Source organism: Erinaceus europaeus, unplaced genomic scaffold (genome assembly GCF_950295315.1).
Source record: "Erinaceus europaeus unplaced genomic scaffold, mEriEur2.1 scaffold_198, whole genome shotgun sequence".
Classification (NCBI taxonomy): domain Eukaryota; kingdom Metazoa; phylum Chordata; class Mammalia; order Eulipotyphla; family Erinaceidae; genus Erinaceus; species Erinaceus europaeus.
This window is the reverse complement of record NW_026648173.1, coordinates 234502-253915: the sequence shown is the minus strand read 5'-3', so window position 1 is coordinate 253915 and position 19414 is coordinate 234502. Positions and strand designations below refer to the sequence as shown.

The 19414-nt window shown below is 40.6% G+C and overlaps 1 protein-coding gene across 1 annotated transcript in view; it reads left to right on the top strand.

Annotated features, from left to right (window-relative positions):
* WDR59 (WD repeat domain 59) overlaps positions 1-19414 on the top strand; it is a 63884-nt gene that overhangs the window by 28725 nt on the left and 15745 nt on the right. Inside the window, exons 11-12 of the mRNA XM_060184796.1 lie at positions 10519-10652; positions 11831-11912. Coding sequence (XP_060040779.1) covers positions 10519-10652; positions 11831-11912 — 216 coding nt within the window. The remainder of the gene's footprint in view (positions 1-10518; positions 10653-11830; positions 11913-19414) is intronic.

Here is a 19414-nt window from a genome sequence, read left to right as displayed (position 1 = left end):
TTGCTGACAAAATAGCCAAACAAACACTTTGTTGGGTTAATCTGGGAATTTACTTTAGCATCAGGACCAGACTGAGAAAATCTTTTGGTTAAAGAGGCAGTTGGAGTTCCCCTTTGTTGCTTGCTATGTGCTACTCGGGCTTGGGTTTGGACTGTATTTATGGTTTTGGACTCCGTCCAAAAGTATGTAGAGGTCATGTCTAGTTAAAATAACTTTACAAGATCAGTTTTCCTAATGAAAAAGCATTAGTGGGGGGTGAGTGGTGGCACACCTACTTGAGCACATATATTACCATGCACAAGGACCTGGATTTGAACACCCATTCTGTACCTGCAGGGGGTGGGGTGCTTCATGAGTGGGGAAGCAGGCCTGCAGGTGTCTTTCTCCCCCTCTATTTCCCTTCCCCTCTCAATTTCTCTTTATCCTAATATAAAGAATAAGAAAAAATGGCCACTGGGCGTGGTGGATTCGTAGTGCTGGTATTGAGCTCCAGTGATAACCCTGGTGGCAAAGAGAAGAACAGAAAATAAAGGAAAAGAAAAAGCATTAGTGGAGCCTAATTCATGTTTTTCACATTCTTTCTTTACTACAGATTACATACTCTTTAAAGAGGACCAAAGTAACAAAATCACAATCATTTCCTAATAACTGTCAGGTGGGATTTCCTAGAGGAAGGACCAATATTTCAGCTTGCCATTTCTCCATAAAAAAGGCTGTTAAAGTATTCTAGGGTGGCATAGTAAGTTATCTTTAAGTTTTATTTCCAGAAGTGGCCAAATAAAGAGAAGGATAGATGACTTTATTATCATTTCATACAAATCTTTTATGTTGATGTATCATACATATAGAAAAGTTCACAAATCAGAAGTATAAAGTTCAGTGAATGAGCAGTCATACAGATAAAGAAAGAGGACATTACAGGAACCCCAGAGACCCTGTGGAAGGAATTACTTGTATTATTTGTTAGGTTAAATTTTATTAAATTAATGATATTTGACTTTTTATTTTTATTATCTTTTTATTTCATTTATTGGATAGGGAGAACCAGGAGTTGAGAGGGAAGGGGAAGATAGAGAGGAAGAGAGACAGAGAGACACCTACAGCCCTGCTTCACTGCTCGCGAAGCTTTCTCCCTGTAGGTGGGGGCCAGGAGCTTGAACCTGGGTCCTTGTGTATTGTAATGTGCGCTCAGCCAGGTATGCCACCACTCAGCCCCTTGACTTTTTACTTTTATTTATTTGTTTTTTAAAGATTTTATTTATTAATGAGAAACATAGGAGGCGAGAGAAAGAGCTAGACATCACTCTGGTACATGTGCTGCCGGGGATTGAACTCAGGACTTTTAATTTTATTTATTATTTATTTATTTATTTATTTATTTATTTATTTATTTATTTATTTATTTCCTTTTGTTGCCCTTGTTTTATTGTTGGAGTTATCACTGTTGTTGTTATTGATGTCATCGTTGTTTGATAGGACAGAGAGAAATGGAGAGAGGAGGGGAAGACAGAGAGGGGGAGAGAAAGACAGACACCTGCTTCACAGCCTGTGAAGTGACTCCCCTGCAGGTGGGGAGCCGGGGGCTCAAACTGGGATTCTTACACCAGTCTTTGCGCTTTGCGCCAGGTGTGTTTAACCCACTGCGCCTGACTCCCAGGACTTTTTATTTTTATGCCTTAAATAGAAGTTTCATATGGTTCAATGTAGTCAGAAAATAAAGTGAGGAAGTCACTTGTGATGAATCTAAACTAAATCCATCTCTCCTTGAAGCTTGTTCATATTCATCCCATTACATGGAGCAAAGTAGAGCTTAAAGACATGAAATAAAACTATGGTATCTTACAGTCATATTATCTCAATTAAGTCAGTCCCATTATCCCTGGGGCCAGGCAGTGGCGCAACTTGTTAAGCACACAGGTTATAGTAAGCAAGGACCCGAGTTCAAGCCCCCTGGTCCCCAACTACAGGGCAAAAGCTTTATGAGTGGTGAAGTAGGGCTGCAGGTGTCTCTCTGTCTCTTTCCTTCTCTATCTCCCTCTCGCTTCTCAATTTGTCTCTCTGTCCAGTAATAAATAAATTAATTAATTAATTAAAGAAATCCGGTATCCCTCAGGACTGTTTTCTAATCCTCACATATGTAGATTCACATGTCAAGTAATAGTACTTTATTTCTTTTGATCTGGAAAAGATCTCAGCTTGCTGAATTTTTCTCTACTTAAGCCTTCATTTTTATAAAAAAAAATTTATTATCTTTATTTAGTAATTGATTGGATAGAAACAGCCAGAAATGGAGAGGAGTATGGTGATAGGGAGGGAGAGAGACAGAGACACCTGCAGCCCTGCTTTCCCACTTGTGAAGCTTTCCCCCTGCAGCTGGGGACTGGGGGCTCAAACCCAGGTCTTTGCACATTGTAACATGTGTGCTCAACCAGATGTGCCACCAGATGACCCCAAGCCTTCATTGTTAACCTAGTCTTTTCCCTACATATTTTAGTTTACTTTTAGATTTCTACCTCTATGGACTTCAAATGAGTACAAATAAAGGAATAGTACAGGGGATATAGAGTATTATGAGACTGTAAAACTTTTTTTTTTTTGCCTCCAGGGTTATCACTGGGGCTTGGTGCCTGTACTAGGAATCCACTGCTCCTGGAGGCTGTTTCTCCCATTTTGTTGCCCTTCTTGTAGTTGTTATTGTTACTGTTGTTATAGCTGTTTATTTTGTTTTATTTATTTATTAATGAGAAAGATAGGAGGAGAGAGAAAGAACCAGACTTTACTCTGGTATATGTGCTGCCGGGGATTGAACTCAGGACCTCATGCTTGAGAGTCTGATGCTTTATCCATTGCGCCACCTCCCGGACCACAGCTGTTGTTGTTGGATAGGACAGAGAGAAATGGAGAGAGGAGGGGAAGGTAGACACCTGCAGACCTGCTTCACTGCTTGCGAAGTGACCCCCCCCTGCAGGTGGAGGGTTGGGGGTTGGAACCAGGATCCTTGAGCTGCTCTTTGTGCTTCACACCATGTGCACTTAACCCACTGCGCTATCACCCAGTCCCCTATTGTAGAACATTTTTATAGAACCAGTGAAGTTCCTTTTTGTTTCCCTTGTTTTTATGGGTTTTTATGAACCTTATGTAGGTCAGATTGTTATATTTACCCAAATGTTCACCAAATGGAAATCCAAGGTAAAAAAGTGTGAGAAACTTAAAAAACAAACAACAAAACCCTCATTGAATTCCATTGGAAACTAGAAGGCATAGTGAGTTGCTATCATTCATTTGTTAACTGGACCAACTATAAATAGTTGATGAAATATTATTTATATGGCAAATCAAGAGATGAAGAACTTAAGATAAACATTAGACATTGCTCTGTAAATATTTAAAGACATTCACAACTTCCCACATTTACTTCAGTTTCTGTTTACAAAAATAGTACTAATGTAAATTAATGGGGAAATCTTAAAGCTAATAGTGATTTCTGATTTCCATAAACAGTGTCGTTGCTCCGAGGCCCACATGATCTCAGTGTTGGTGAGAATGCCTCATGAGTGTTTGCTACAGTGTTTGCTCCCTCTTCCCCTTTATGCTCCTGGGACTACTGTTTCCCTATTTCATCACTCTGAAAATAATCCAGCAGGTCAAAGGTCAAGATTTCCATCCTTCCCCAACCAGTTGCCAAAATGAAATTGGTATCAAGTCTATTGAAAACCTTTCTTGTTGAGAATTGAACCGAGGTCCTCATACATGCATGCACTCTACCACTAAGCTACATATCCCTCACCCCTCTTAAAAAAAAAACAAACTTCATTTTTAGGAATGAGAATCTTCTCTCACATACATGTTCTCTTGAAGGGATAAGCAGAATCCACCTGTTTCTTCACTTGCACTTCATCTCAGAGCATCGCAAACCTTGATAGTAGTTCCCTTGGCAGAGCTGTATGGACATCAGCCTCTTTAACTCCTGAGATGTGTTATGGGCTGAAGAGCAATGACATTGAAGCTGTGTTTGGAGTGTGGTGGTTTGGGAAGTGGGGAATAAGAATTCAGATTCTGTGATGTTGAGGCCCAGCTGTTAGTTATTCCAACCCTGGTTTGGCAGTTTATTATGCTACCTTTTAACCCATCAGATGTGTGGAAAGCTTTCATTTTACTCTATTTTTCCCTTTTAATTTTCTCGGTGTTTTTCTTCCCTCCTCCTGGGTGTAACGTTTTCACGCACAGATGTCTCCTCGCTCTGCCCGGCGGCGTTGGTCCATACAAGCGATTAACGACTTCCCGGTACTGTGCGCTGCGCAAACGCTCTCCTTGACTAATCCTGTCTCTGCCCTAATGCCCAAGAATAACATGCCACCTACCTTGCTTTGAGGAACCCGAAATGACCAACTGACTCGTCTTCAGGACCAGCCACAGTAAATTTGTCACTTCTGGGGATCAGATCCCACACTTAACCTCCTTGTTCAAACACTGAGTTCCAAGTGTATGGACGTGGATATTGTGAAAGATATTGGGAATGGACTTCTTTGGATAGGGAGCTAAAATTGGAGCTTTGTAGAAAGAACCTTGATTGCAAAAAATTTGTTTACCTGATTTCACTTGGAATATTTATATCATTTCATTGAACTTTCGAAAGTCTTATCTTTGGCCTGGGAGTGGGGAGCAGAGGAAGATATAAGAGGCTTCTACCATTTTGTCTCCGTTTTTATTGTCTTGGTCTAATTCAGAATGGAGGGGCCTGTTTGTTTTATTGGCATGACACATAGAATTTAGTCCTTAATCCTTTGGGAATTTTCTGGGACTATTGTTTTTCCCTTACCATCAACATTTTGTGTTGGCAGTAAAGCCTCTGCTATGGAGTCCTCTCTGCCTTTTGTTTTTCCTCACTCCTATGGCCATCTCCCCTCTTCTGTCTTCCTCTTCTGTCCCCTTCATGTTTCAGTGGTACCAAGGTGACCTCAAGCTGTATAGGCAGCCTTAAGACTTTCGTGCAAATTTCATTCTGTGAAAAAAATATTTTGGAGAAATGTTCTGTAGCCTTCTCCAGCTGAGAAATCTGAAGCCCTGATTAGCAAGTATTCCTGCTGCCAACCAGGTGCAGGTGGAGGTGCTAACATGGCCACCTGTCTTCAAAAGGTCTGTCCCAGCCAGCCCTGACTGCTCAGTTCCCTTTAATTTTTCAAAAGGCTCTGCTCCCACTGCTATTTCAGTAAGAACTCACTTGACTCACTGCCCATTTGCTGATTATGCATTGTTGACAAGGTTGCTGCGAAGCAGTTGGTGGCTTATTCTTGGGCTGTTTCTACATTTAACCCCATTGATTGGCATCAATGTTGCCTCTGATTGTAGCAGTAATTGGTGGTACAGTGGCAAGCTGGCTATTGGTTGTCATTCAGTGCTGTTTGCACCAATGCCTCCCTCTTCCTTCCCTCACTTCTTTCTTCCCTGTTCCCTTCTCCCCTGATTCCATGAACACCTTGGTATGTTCAGAGGAGCTCATCCTGGTGCTCATTATGTGATAGTTTGTCTGTCTCGCTTTGTCTCTGTTCCCTCAATCCCTGCTCATGATGTCTGTGGGGGAAGAGTGTTTTCTATTGATGGGGCATTGAGAAGAACCAAGAGAACTGTAGGGGGTGGGGGCTTTGTCTCCAAAGGGTTTAATGTTCCTGTCTGGAACAGTATCCTCATTTCAGCCCATCTGAGTGGGACTGGAGCAATACAGGAGGTTCTAGGGTATGGCCCTTCCCAGCCAGTTTAGCCACATCTTAGTCCTTCTTCTCTGCTTATTGTTACCTAAAATCACCAGCAAGGTATTGAGGGAAATGAAGTTTGGGGGAGGTATGGGAGGACTATGAACCCTCTTTTGTTGTCACAGAGCTGGAGAGAAGATGCTGGAAAATTGTGCTCTTTAAAAAGTAACAAGGACCTAGCACCCAATATCTGATTTAAGGTTTAGCATGTCTTCATCTAGTCAGCTTTCTCCTTGTGCCCATAATAACTCACCACTAGATAGGATTGGTGTGTAACCCCTATAATCTGAAAGTGTATTATATTTAAAAAGCTACCAAACAAAAAACAACTGTTTTGAGACCCCTTGAAGGTTTTTTTTGATAATGCTAGACAGTAATTCTTTTCTGGATTTAAAGAAATGAATAGTACTGTCCCATAATTGTGCTTCCAGTTTGGCTCTTGGTGGCAGCTATGATTAGGGTGATCCTGTCTGGGAACCCTCTTCCATTATAGGCTCAAAGACACCTTCGTGTGGTTTCACACACCACCACCATTAGCTGAATCAGTGCAGTTGGTGTGCAAAGAAAATGACAAGGAAGTATCAGGACAGATAGGCTGTGCTTTCTACAGCTCAGTGAAGGATACTTTCAGAATAGTTGTCCAAGACCACTTTCTTGTCATTTTCATCAGCTGCTTACTTGTGATTTGTTTCTACTGTAACCAAGGACAGAATAGGGGAAGAAACCCAAGAGATCTCTTTGGGCTTAGCTTTATTTTCTCCTAATGTACCTAATCCTGAAAAAAATTAGAAAGGAGGTCAGATAGTGTGAAAGGTGAAACTCAGAGTGTCAACCTAAGCTTGGTCTGTAAAGCCACCCAGCCCCAAAAGCTGCCTGCCTCTCTGGCCTTCAGAGCACAGCCCTGGGCACTGCTGACCATAGTTCTCCCTGCTTGCACAAGAAGTGACTCTAGAAATGATTTACTGTAGAGGATGTGTGGATAGGCCTATCTAGAATCTAGAAGTTGATTCCTCTTTTTCCTTCCTCCTTTTTCCTTGCCCCTCCTCCCTTTCCTTTCCCTTTCCCCTCCCCTCCCTTTTTCTTCTCTCCCTTTTTCCTCCCTCCCTCCTTTCTTTCTTTCTTTCTTTCTTTCTTTCTTTCTTTCTTTCTTTCTTTCTTTCTTTCTTTCTTTCTTTCTTTCCTTTTCCACTAGGATTTTATTGCTGGTGCTCAGTGCCAGCACTACAGTCTGATGCTCTCAGTAGCTATTTTTCCTTTTTTAAATTTTATTTTTATTTTTAATTGTTATTAGATAAGACATGAGCCATTGGAGGGAGTGGAGGAGAGAGAAAAAGAGACACCTGCAGATCTGCTTCATTTTTTGTGAAGCTTCCTCCCTGCAGGAAGCTTTACATATTTTTAGGTAGCTTAACCAGAACAACCCCCCCCCCCCCCAGCACTGCTCAGCTCTGGCTTATGGTGGTGTGAGGGATTGAACCTGGGACTTTGGTGCCAAAGGCATGAGAGTCTCTTTGTATAACCATTATGTTATCTATCCCTGCCTCTCTCTCTCTCTCTCTCTCTCTTTTTCCTCCCTTCCTTCCTTCCTTCCTTCCTTCCTTCCTTCCTTCCTTCCTTCCTTCTGTTCTTTTCCTTAAATGTAAAACCATATATTTGGGCTGACAAAAGAGCTCACTTAGATAGTTACTTTGGCATATGTGTGACCCAGGTTCAAGCCTACCCCTACTGCAGTGAAGGAAGCTTTAGTGCTGTGGTCTCTATCCCTCTCTTTTACTCTCTTCTTCTCTGTCTGTATCTCATACAAACAAAAAAACCTATATTCTTATAAATAGGCTAACAAGTGTCACCCAGGGGAGGAGACATTGTACAATGCATGAAGCCCTGGGTTCAGTCCCCTGTGTTGCATTAAAAGCAAAAACACAAAACAAATATAGACTTAGCAGCCTGATAGCCTATGCTCAAATTTCAGCTCTTTTGCTGGCAAGCTGCAGTTACCTTCTCATCCTCCTTTATAAAGAAATAAGAATTTCCTCTCTCTCCATATTAGATCACAGTGAGGTCCACACTTGGAGAGATTGCATTCTATATCTGGTGCTGAGCTTAATGATAAAAGACAATATTTAAACCCCAAGCCTCGCCTGAGGCTCCAAAGTCCCAGGTTCAATCCCCTACACTACCATAAGCCAGAGATGAGCAGTGCTCTGGTTTAAAAAAAAAAAAATCCTAAATCCGAAGCCAAAGAGCTAGAGGTTTTGACATGTATTTAGGGTAGCTCTCATTTCCCACACACAGGCTCCTTTGTAGTTGTTTGTATGTAAGACTCTGGGAGTCTTGTGTAATTATTCCTATCTTCCATCTCCATTATATAGGTACCTCTGCTCCTATAAAATATTTTTGACATTCTAAAATGATCACTTTTAGAAATCATTCAAGTCTATTATGGAAAAAAAACCACAATATTAAGATTGCTAAAAAGTCAGGGAATTGTGGTTTTCTGTGTGGCCTGAAAGCTAGTAGACCCTTTTCCTCATGAGGACTCCATTTATATCAGTCATTTGCTTAAATGGAGCCATGGTGAATTGCTTAGTTGTTCAGGGCTTCTCATTTTTCTTTGTAATAAGGAGCCCTGAGTTACTGCCTGGAACAGTGCTTTAGAGGCATCCAAGCCAACCAGAAGACCCAATTAGATGATCATAATCCATAACAGCTAGAATCTCATATATATATATATTTGAAATACATATATTTGAACCTACTATCCTAAATCTCAAATGAGGTAACTGACTATATGAGACCTGTGGGGGTATCATTTCCTAGGATTTCCAGACTCCTGGAAACATGGGAGAGTGTCACTGTGAAGTGAATTTATGGACTTGAGACGCTGCCTGTTGAAGTTAACCACATTATGTTCCTGACTCTATCAGTCTAATCCAGCTCACCCTCCCTGAAACTAGTAATGACATTTGCCCTGTGTCATTTCACACTGCCTGGCTCCAGCCCATGCTGGAGGTTGCTTTCTCTTTGTACCTCTCCCCCCTTATTTGTACTTAATTAGGATATTTGTGACTAAAAGGGTAGCATTTTTGTGAGTATGATTAAATTTCTTCTTTAAAAAGAGTTTTAGGTTCCCTAACCCTTAATTCTATGGGAGTTACATGCATGGGGCAGCTTTGGGGATTAGATAAGGACATCACTGGTTAGAAACCTATGAATGTTGACTATAACTAATTTACTGAAAGTGATTGTATAGAAATCACTGGTAGAAATGAATTTTCTAAAAAAATATTTATTCCCTTTTGTTGCCCTTGTTTTTATTGCGGTGGTTATTACTGTTGTTGTTATTGATGGCTCATTGTTGGATAGAACAGAGAGAAATGGAGAGAGGAGGGGAGGACAGAGAGGGGGAGAGAAAGATAGACACCTGCAGACCTGCTTCACCACCTGTGAAGAGACTCCCCTACAAGTGGGGAGCCGGGGGCTTGAACAGGGATCCTCACGCTGATCCTTGGGCTTTGTGCCATATGCGTTTAACCCGCTGCGTTACCGCCTGACTCGTGGAAAATGAGTTTTTTGTGAGTATACTAATGATCTAGATTCTTGAGAGATTATATATATCCATAGCAATTTAGAGATTTTTTTGAATTTTGCACTTTTCTAGTTTATACCATGTGTATTCTCATCTTTTTAGTGCCCCCCCCCCCCCCCCCGCCAGCCTTGTTGGGATTGGAACCATGAAGCTCAGCATGAACCACAAGTTGTCAGTGAGAAAAGAGAGTGGTGGCAGACTAAATACACAGCAAATACGTAACTAACCCCGAGGTTCCACGGAGCCAGGATGTGTGGTACTAAGACTAGTAATTTTGGTTCTCTGACTCCAGATTGCAGACCCTCTCATTTGTACACTTTGTTAATAAACATGTTACTTCCCTCCTGAGTTAAATCACTTTGATAGTCCCCTTTTAAACTTATGGAAATAAAACAAAGCAAGATAAAATAGAACATTACTTCTGTGGCTGGTTGCTAATTTGAAAATATCAAATGGTGCTATACCATAATCCCACTTTGAGAAGATCCTCCTTTTCTATATACAAACTCCTCTTGAACCACTTGTAGGAAAAAACTCTGAAAAAATCAGATAATTGATCATGATCTTCCACATCCCTTCCTCTCTGGTCCTTCTGCACAAGTGTTTTTGATGTTCTAAAATGATCATTTTTAGAAGCAAAGTCTTCTAGGAGAAACAAGGAAACCCTCCTTGAGAGATGCCAAGTTTTCCCCTCTTCCTGCCATAGATTAAGACTTATAGAACTCATCTCACTGTGCCTGAACTAAATTTCCAACAGATTATATTAAAAGTATGAGAGAAAAAAAGCTGATTAGTTTCAAGCAAGAACTTTGAACATAGGTATGAACCTGACCTTAAAAGTTGCTCTTCTCCCACATTTTGTGATTTTCACTAACTTATCTACCTGCTGTTCTTCCTTCCATCATTGTAAATTCTGGCTTCAAGGTATCTATTTTTGAGCACCTGCAGAATGTATATAGCCCTGTAGTAGGTGCTTATTTTTCTGCTAGGATTTAGACCAAGAGCTCAATGCCCTTTGCCATTCTTTTATTTCCTACAGATGCTGATTCATGTAATTGTGGGCATGATGTAATGCAAAAATCTCTACAAATTACCAATGACCTAACTCTGATGTACTCTGCAACTGTTGGAGGTTTCTAGTTGTCTAAGTCTCCTTTAGTTATATCTTTTCCTCTCCCCCAGAAATCAAGGAGATGGAAAAGTAAACGAGAGGGATCGGACTCTGGCAATCGACCAATCAAGGCTGCTGGGAAAGTCATTATTCAGGATATCTCGGGCCTTCTTCCTGTTCATAAATCGTTGGGTGAACTCTACATGTAAGTTCAGAATCTCAAGGGTGGTGTAGTTATCACTTACTGAGTGATGATTATTAAATATTTTAAAGAAGTATTTAGAATCATATCTTTAGATGTAATTTTAGGAAAGATTCCGTAAACTGCCCCCCTTACACACTCACACACACACCCGCATTATAGGTTACAATGACTTTAGTGGCTTAAAACAACATACATTTATTATCTCATAATTTCTGTGGTCTGAGCCTGCTTAGCTGGGTAGAGATCTTAGGCCTTACCCCATGGTAAGGGTTTGTCTGCATCCAGTGTTGTTCATATTGGCAGAATTTAATTCTTTGCTGCTAGGGAAAGTTATTTTTGAATTTTATCTTCAAGAGCAGCCCCACATTCTTATTTTTAAAAAATATTTGTTTATTCCTTTTTGTTGTCCTTGTTGTTTTATTGTTGTAATTATTATTGTTGTTGATGTTGTTGTTGGATAGGATAGAAATGGAGAGAGGAGGGGAAGACAGAGAGGGGGAGAGAAAGATAGACACCTGCAGACCTGCTTCACCGCCTGTGAAGCAACTCCCTTGCAGGTGGGGACCCAGGGGCTTGAACCGGGATCCTTATGCTGGTCCTTGAACTTTGCGCCACCTGTGCTTAACCTGCTGCGCTACCACCCAACTCCCACATACCTGCTTTCTAATGTCTCACCTAATTAAGGCAAATCTGCCTCAGATAATCAGTCTCCCATTTGACAAAATTCAAATTTGAGTAGTTGGTAACCTTACCATGGTAGTGATATACTCTCAAAATACATTAATCTTGTCAACATTTAAAGAGAGGGATTTGGGTGCAGAACATAGCTTATATGGTAGAGAGAGCATACACTTTACCATGCATGTGAACCCATGTTTGAGCTCCCAACTGCTGCATGCACCATGCACAAGGGGAGCTTCACAGAAGAGTGGACTAGCAAATTGATCTTCCAGTTTGACTTCCTCTTTTGGCTATAGAGAAATGAACAATTTCACTTCCTCAGGCCTAAACCTGAAACAGCTTTTTCTCCCATGTTTCAGTGGGAAGGGAGCTCAAAACCAACATGAATAAAACATTTTAAATGAAAATCAAAGAGGCAGGTTTTAGTCTGTTAAGCCAGCAGTAATTGACCTAGGAAATTAAACTAAAAACTTTTTTTTTCTTTTTTTAATTTTCAGATTGAATGTGAATGATATTCAAGAAACATGTCAGAAGAATGCCACTTCTGCCTTGCTTGTAGGAAGGAAGGATCTTGTCCAGGTATTACCATCCTTTTTTGCTAGAAATCAGGATTTTTTTTTTTGAGCTGAATATTTTCACTTTATAGTTGTGATTTAGTTACATTTGTGGATGGCAGTGCCCTGTGTGTGTGTGCCTTGTATTTTGCAGTTACTCTTCCATTTTCTTTGGCAGACTCAAGGACTAGAGTAGCCATCTAAATTTTTGTTGTATGTTGTATGTGTGTACATGTATGCTTAGTTGAGAAGATCCTCAGGCATTTATTCTGCATATTTATCACAGCCTTTTCTTATTCTTACATCACTATGATTGTCACATACCTAGTTTGGGGTATTTGTGCTCTCAATTCTGTATTTTCTTTCTTCCTTCCTTCCTTTTTTTTTTTTTTTAACTAGAACACTACTCAGCTCTGGTTTATGATGGTGCTAGAGACTGAACATAGGACTTTTGAGCCTCAGGCATGAAAATATTTCTGTATAGCTACTATTCTGTCTCCCTGGCCTTATACTTTCTTTCTTTTAAAAATGATTTATTTCAGGGGCCGGGCAGTAGCACAGTGGGTTAAGTGCACGTCACAAAGCACACAGACCAGCATAAGGATCCCGGTTTGAACCTCTGGCTTCCTACCTGCAGGGGTGTCACTTCATAGGCAGTGAAGCAGGTCTTCAGGTGTCCATCTTTGTCTCCTCTCTCTGTCTTCCCTTCCTCTCTCCATTTCTCTGTCTTATCCAGCAACAATAACAATAATAACAACAACAACAAGAATAAACAACCAAGGCAACAAAAGGAAAAAAATAGCCTCTAGGAGCAGTGGATTAATAGGATTCATAGTGCAGGCACCGAGCCTCAGCAGTAACCCTGGAGACAAAAAAATAAATAAATCTATTTCATAAAAGGTTTGTCAGAGCATTTTTTTTTGGCATGGAGACATACTTGTGAAAATATGATTTAATCTCACAAAAATTAAATTTCTTCAACTTTATAGGAATGTACCACTGTATTAAAGTGGGGGTCGGACGGTAGCATAGAGGGTTAAGCACAGGTGGTACAAAGTGCAAGGACCAGTGTGAGGATCCCAGCTCAAACTCCTGGTTTCCCACCTGCAGGGGAATCCCTTCACAGGCGGTGAAGCAGGTCTGCAGGTGTCTATCTTTCTCTCCCCATCTCTGTCTTCCCCTCCTCTCTCCATTTCTCTCTGTCCTATCCAGTAACGATGACATCAGTAACAACAACAGTAAAACAACAAGGGCAACAAAAGGGGAAATGAATAAATAAATAAATATAAAAAAGGTTTTAAAAAAAGTCCTATTGGGGGGCCAGGTGGTGGCTCCCTTGGTTAAGTGCAAATTACAGTGCTCAGGGACCCAAGTTCTAGCCCCCAGAATCCACCTGCAAGGGGAAAGCTTCACAAGTGAAGAAGTGCTATAGGTGTCTCTCTGTCTCTCTCCCTCTTCCTCTCTATCTTCCCCTTCCCTCTTGATTTCTGGCTGTCTCTACCTAATAAATAAATAGATAATTAAAAAAAAAAAGAGTCCTATCGGGAAATTAGATTTACTTGTGACCGAGTGGACTATTATCTAGGGTATATGATTGCATGAGGGACTGTGTTAGTTTCAGGTCCTTGCAGGCCAGTTGATCACATAAAGTAGATGCTGGAGTTGCATTATTATGGGTGAACTTGGTAAATTCTCAACTATAATCCATGTACCATGCAATTCACCCATTTTAATCATTTAAAGTGTATCATTCGATGACTTTTGGTTTCTTATTAGAGTTTTGAAATCATGATCACAGATAGTTTCAGATCATTTATATCCCCCCCATCCCAAATCCAAAACAAACAAAAATAATGCTCCTTATCTCTTAGCTGTTACCTTTCACTTCTTACTTCCTGGAACCATCTAGCCCTAGGCAACCACAAATGTACTTTCTGTGTCTGTTGCATCCTGTATTTGCCACTATGAGGATTATGTTGAGCAAATGAAGCTCCTAGCCAGCTATTGTCGCCTATCAGCTCATTTCCCCCACCCCCTTATATATCTCTATGTGATCCAGAGCCAAGATCTTCCCTTGACTTAAAAAAAAAAAATTTATATTTATTTATTTATTTGTTTATTTATTTTCCCTTTTGTTGCCCTTGTTATTTTTTATTAGTGTAGTTATTATTGTTGTTATTGATGTCATCATTGTTAGATAGGACAGAGAAAAATGGAGAGAGGAGGGGAAAACAGAGATGGGGAGAGAAAGATAGACCCCTGCAGAACTGCTTCACTGCCCCCTGCAGGTGGGGGGGGAGGATGAACCGGGATCCTAACACTGGTCCTTGCACTTCACTTGCGCTTAACCCACTGCACTACCGCCCAACAGCCCCCTTGACTTTTTTTTTATTATTTATTTCTTTATTGGGGAATTAATTTTTTACATTCAACAGTAAATACAATAGTTTATACATGCATAACATTCCCCAGTTTTCCATAGAACAATACAACCCCCATGAGGTCTTTTGGACCTGTATTCTCTCCCCCACCCCCACCCCAGAGTCTTTTTCTTTGGTGCAACATGCCAATTCCAGTTTAGGTCTACTTGTGTTTTCTCTTCTGATCTTGTTTTTCAGCTTCTGCCTGAGAGTGAGATCATCCCATATGACTTTTTTTTGTGTGCCTCCAGGGTTATTGCTGGGTTTCGGTGCCTGTACTACGAATCCACTGCTCCTGGAGGCTATTTTCCCCATTTTGTTGCCCTTGTTGTGCTTGTTGTAGTTGTTATTGTTGCCATAGCTGTTGTTGTTGGATAGGACAGAGAGAAATGGAGAGAGGAGAGGAAGACAAAGAGGGGGAGAGAAAGATGGACACCTGCAGACCTGCTTCACTGCTTGCGAAGTGACCTCCTGCAGGTGGGGAGCCAGCGGCTTGAACTGGGATCCTTACGCCCACCCTTGCGCTTTGTGCCACGTGTACTTAACCCGCTGCACTACTGCCCAACTCCCAACTTTTTTTTTTTTTTTAAATCTGATTAAAAACTCTGCAATGGGTGGATAGCATAATGGTTATACAAATAGACTCTCATGCCTGAGGCTCCAAAGTCTCAGGTTCAATCCCCATCACCACCATAAGCCAGAGCTGAATAGTCCTTTGGTAAAAACAAAACAAAACAAAACAAAAAAAACCTGTGCAAGTGTGTTTATTTTCTTCAAAGAGTTGCTCTCTGCCCTAATCCAGCTTTCTAGCCCTATTCTCAATTCTGACTCTATCTTCCCAGACAATTTTTTTAGTCTACCTCCATGTTAGCTATTAAGCTCAGGCAAAAATCGCTAAAATCATGGGCCCCAAGGAATATACCTAAAATAGACTTTCTAGCTTCTTACCACCCTAAAATTCCTAGGCACACCTGCTCTATTTCTACTTTTTTGTTCCTATTTATTAAACATCTTGTCCTGCCTCATAACTTACTGCCCTGCAGACACCAAGTTGCAGATACTTCTTTGATTCCATCCTGAACCTCATGAGCTGACACACAGCAATGTGTCCCAGAACCTCACCTCTCCAAAGCCCTACCCAACTAGGGAAAGATAGAAACAGGCTGGGGTTAGGGATCGATTGGCCAGCATCCACGTCCAGCAGAGAAGAAATTACAGAAGTCTGACCTTCTACCTTCTGAAATTACAGAAGTCTGACCTTCTACCTTCTGCACCCCAAAAAGATTCTTGGTCTATACTCCCAAGGGAAGAGAAATGTTAGAAGAAGATGATGGTGAGCTCCAATTCCATCGGGATCCAGAAGAGAAGAGGAAAAAAGGAAAAACATTCAGAAATAGTAATAGGTGTGACTTAAAAAAGAAGAGGGCAGGGCCATAGAAAACATGGGAAAACATACATATATGATAGATAATTATAGAAATAGGAGTTAACCCATATTTGTGATCTTGGGAGAACTAATGTAGTTTTCAGTGGAGGGAATGGGGGCACAGAACTCTGGTGGTGGGAATTTTATGCATGTTATTTTGTAATTTTGTAAACTAATTAAAAATTTAAAAAAAAGGATGAAGAAGCAGAAAGAAGAAGAGTAGGAAAGAAAGGGAACAAACATATAAGGAAAGAATAGAGAAAAATTTGCACATGGAGATGCTGGGTTAAGGCTACGACCAGAGAGGTTCCAGAGACCCCAGGCGTAACATTTTATACCATAATGTGCCCAAGCAAAGCAGTCATCCAGTTGGTATCACTCTTTTTTTCTCTTTCTCTCTCCCTCACACTGTCTCCTGAAAATCTTTAAAAATAGAATTCAGAGGTTATATACTTTCTAGCTGAATCTTTCCAAAGAGGAGCATTGGAGAAAGCCAGCTCTGAGAAACTTGGGGAGATGTGCTTGGATTACCTTGCCAGGTGGAAATGGGATAGATGATTGCTGGGTTTGGTGCAGGTTGCATCCCTTTAGATTATATTTTGGGTAAATAAAAGCATCAGAACATGCAAAGACTCCCAAAACTTTAAGTGGGTTAAAGTTTTGTGAGACAACACGTCTGAGAAATAGAATGGAATTTATAATGGGAGGCATAAGTCCAACTTGACTCCCACAGGGCATAACCCCAGGAAAATTATTTCAAATTTTCTCAATCTCTATGTATATTTGTAAAATGAGAAACATATGGATAATTACCTCATATTGGTTAGTGAGAAGATTGGTAAATGCAATACTAAGGCATCCAAAGTTCATGTTCTGAAAAAAAAAAAAATCTCTGGGGGGAAAAATACTTCCTAAAGCATTTTTTGTTTTGTTTTGATGCTTTTCTGAAAGAGTTGTGATGGAAGGTCAGGCTAGTCTAAGTGAAGTGGAATAATGACCCTTCCCATGGGTTCAGAGCACTAGATTTTTTGGTTTTTTTTTTTTTTTTTTTTTTGGCCTCCAGGGTTTTCGCTTGGCTTGGTGCCTACACTACGAATCCACTGCTCCTAGAGGTCATTTTCCCCATTTTGTTGCCCTTGTTACTTTATAGGACAGAGAGAAATCGAGAGAGGAGGGGACGACAGAGAAGGGAAAAGAAAGCAGACCTGCTTCACTGCTTGTGAAATGACCCCCCTGCAGGTGGGGAGCTGGGCGCTCGAACTGGGATCCTTGTGCCAGTCCTTGTGTTTTGTGCCATGTGAGCTTAATCCACTGCACTACTGCCCAGCCTCAGCTCCCCTATTCTTTATCTCTCTGGGAGTATGGACCAAAGATATTTGCAGAAGATAGGAGCAGAAGATGGAAGGTCTGGCTTCCATAATTGCTTTTCTCTGCGGGACATCAGTGTTGACAGGTCAATTTATACCCCCAGCCTCATTCTGTATTTTTCTAGTGGGGTAGGACTCTGGGGAGGTGGGATTACAGAACACATTGGTGAAGTCGTCTGCCCAGGGAAATCAGATTGGCATCTGCAACTTGGTGGCTGAAAAGCATTAAGATATAAAGCAGAACAAGTTGTTTAATAATTAGGAACCTAAAGGTAAAAATATATCAGGTGAGAACTAGAATCCTTATGCTGGTCCTTGCGCTTCCTACTGTGTACACTTAACACAGTGCACTACTTCCCGCCCCCTAGTTGATGTGTTCTAAATCTTAGATTTAGTAGATGCTCGATGCTTGATGACTCCAAACCCCATGAGATTTCAAGTTTAGTGATATTTCACTGACTGGTCATCATAAAGAAAATCAAGTCTATTTTGTCTAAGCCTGTTTTATTTTAGCTGAAACTTTTGTAATGAAGGCAGCAAGATTTTTTAATATTTGGATAAAGAAGGGCAGGTCTGAAATGTGATACAGAATACTATTTTTTTTCCCCTGCCAGCTTACTAGTGAAGCAGCAGAACCCATAATTCACTCCTCCCATCCTTTCTGTGTCACCATAATGATGTACATGAATGTCCTGGTCAATGCTCTCAAGAACATTAACAATGCTGAAAAAAAGAGACAAACACCAGGTTCTTATTAAACTACTCCAAAGTCATTGTTTGGTTTCCGACTGTGATGATGAAACATAGTTACACTGGCAAATTTGAAATCATTAATGATCATAGAGCTAGGAAAATAGCTGTGAACCTTACTGGCAGGTTAAACAAGTGTAGAGCGATCAGCCCTAGATTTGATGTGCAACTCAAATGGAAAAATGGCAGAATAACCTGCTCCCATCCCTTTAGTTTGGTTTCACTGGCACCATAAACCATAAAGAAGCAAGATGAACACAAGGACCAGTGTAAGGATCCTGGTTTGAGTCCCCAGCTCCCCACCTGCAGGGGAGTCACTTCACAGGTGGTGAAGCAGGTCTGCAGGTGTCTGTCTTTCTCTCCCCCTCTCTGTCTTCCCCTCCTCTCTCCATTTCTCTCTGTCCTGTCTAACAACGATGACATCAATAACAACAACAATAATAACTACAACAATAAAAAAACAAGGGCAACAAAAGGGAAAATAAATATTTTTTAAAAATTAAAAAAATAAAAAGAAGCAAGATGAAAACACACAGGAGGGAAAATCCTAGGATTCCTTTTCTAGAGATGTAATACATAAGTGCAAATAAAATGCTTCAGTGGAGAAAAAGGAGAGGAGAGAAGGGAGGGAGAAAACAGAGCAGGAAAAGTCAGTGATTCAATAGGCAGCTTACTGGTATTGTTGCATGGTATAATTTCTTTGAATTTTGCTTAATAAAAAATTAGGCTTGAATATTCCATAAGAATAAACAGGAAACCCAGCAAATGAGAAAAGATATTTGCACACTACATTTTGGACAAGCAGTTGATAAGCAAACATCTGTAATGAACTCATACAGCTCAACATACATCACCATAAAGGAAAATAAAACAGCCCAATAAAAAAGTGGGCAGAAGATATGAATAGGTGGTTCTCTAAAGAAGAGATACACAGGGCCCACAGACATGCAGAAATGCTTCAGTTCACTCATCATTAGAGAAATGCAAATTAAAACTACCTCACACCTGTGAGAATGGGCTCCATCAATAAAACAAGAGAAGTGTCGGAGAGGATGTGGAGAGACAGGAACTCTACTACACTGCTGGTGGGAGTGCAAAGTGGTGCAGCCATTATATGAAACAGTACAGAGACCCCTTAAATACAAATGGAAATACCATAGGACCCAGCAATTCCACTTGTAGGCATTTACTCAAAAGATTAACTTAAAGGGACAAATGTACCCCCATATTTTTGCAATAGCAAAAACTTGGAAACAACCAAAATGCCCTTCTACAGATGACTAGAAAAAAAACTTTATCGGACATATACTCAATAGAATATTACTCAGCAATAAGAAAGGATCATATTTTGTCCTTTGGGATAAAGTGGATGGAATTGGAGAATATCATGCTTCGTGAAGCAAGGAGGTAAAGGACAACTACAGAATGGTTTCACTTCTATGTGGAATATAGAGAATAGAACATATGAGTGTGAAAGAAAATGTCAACCTCTATCTAAGACTGGAAGAACTATAGTGGCCATCTATAGGGATGGGATAGGGATACAGACCTTTGGTGATGAGAG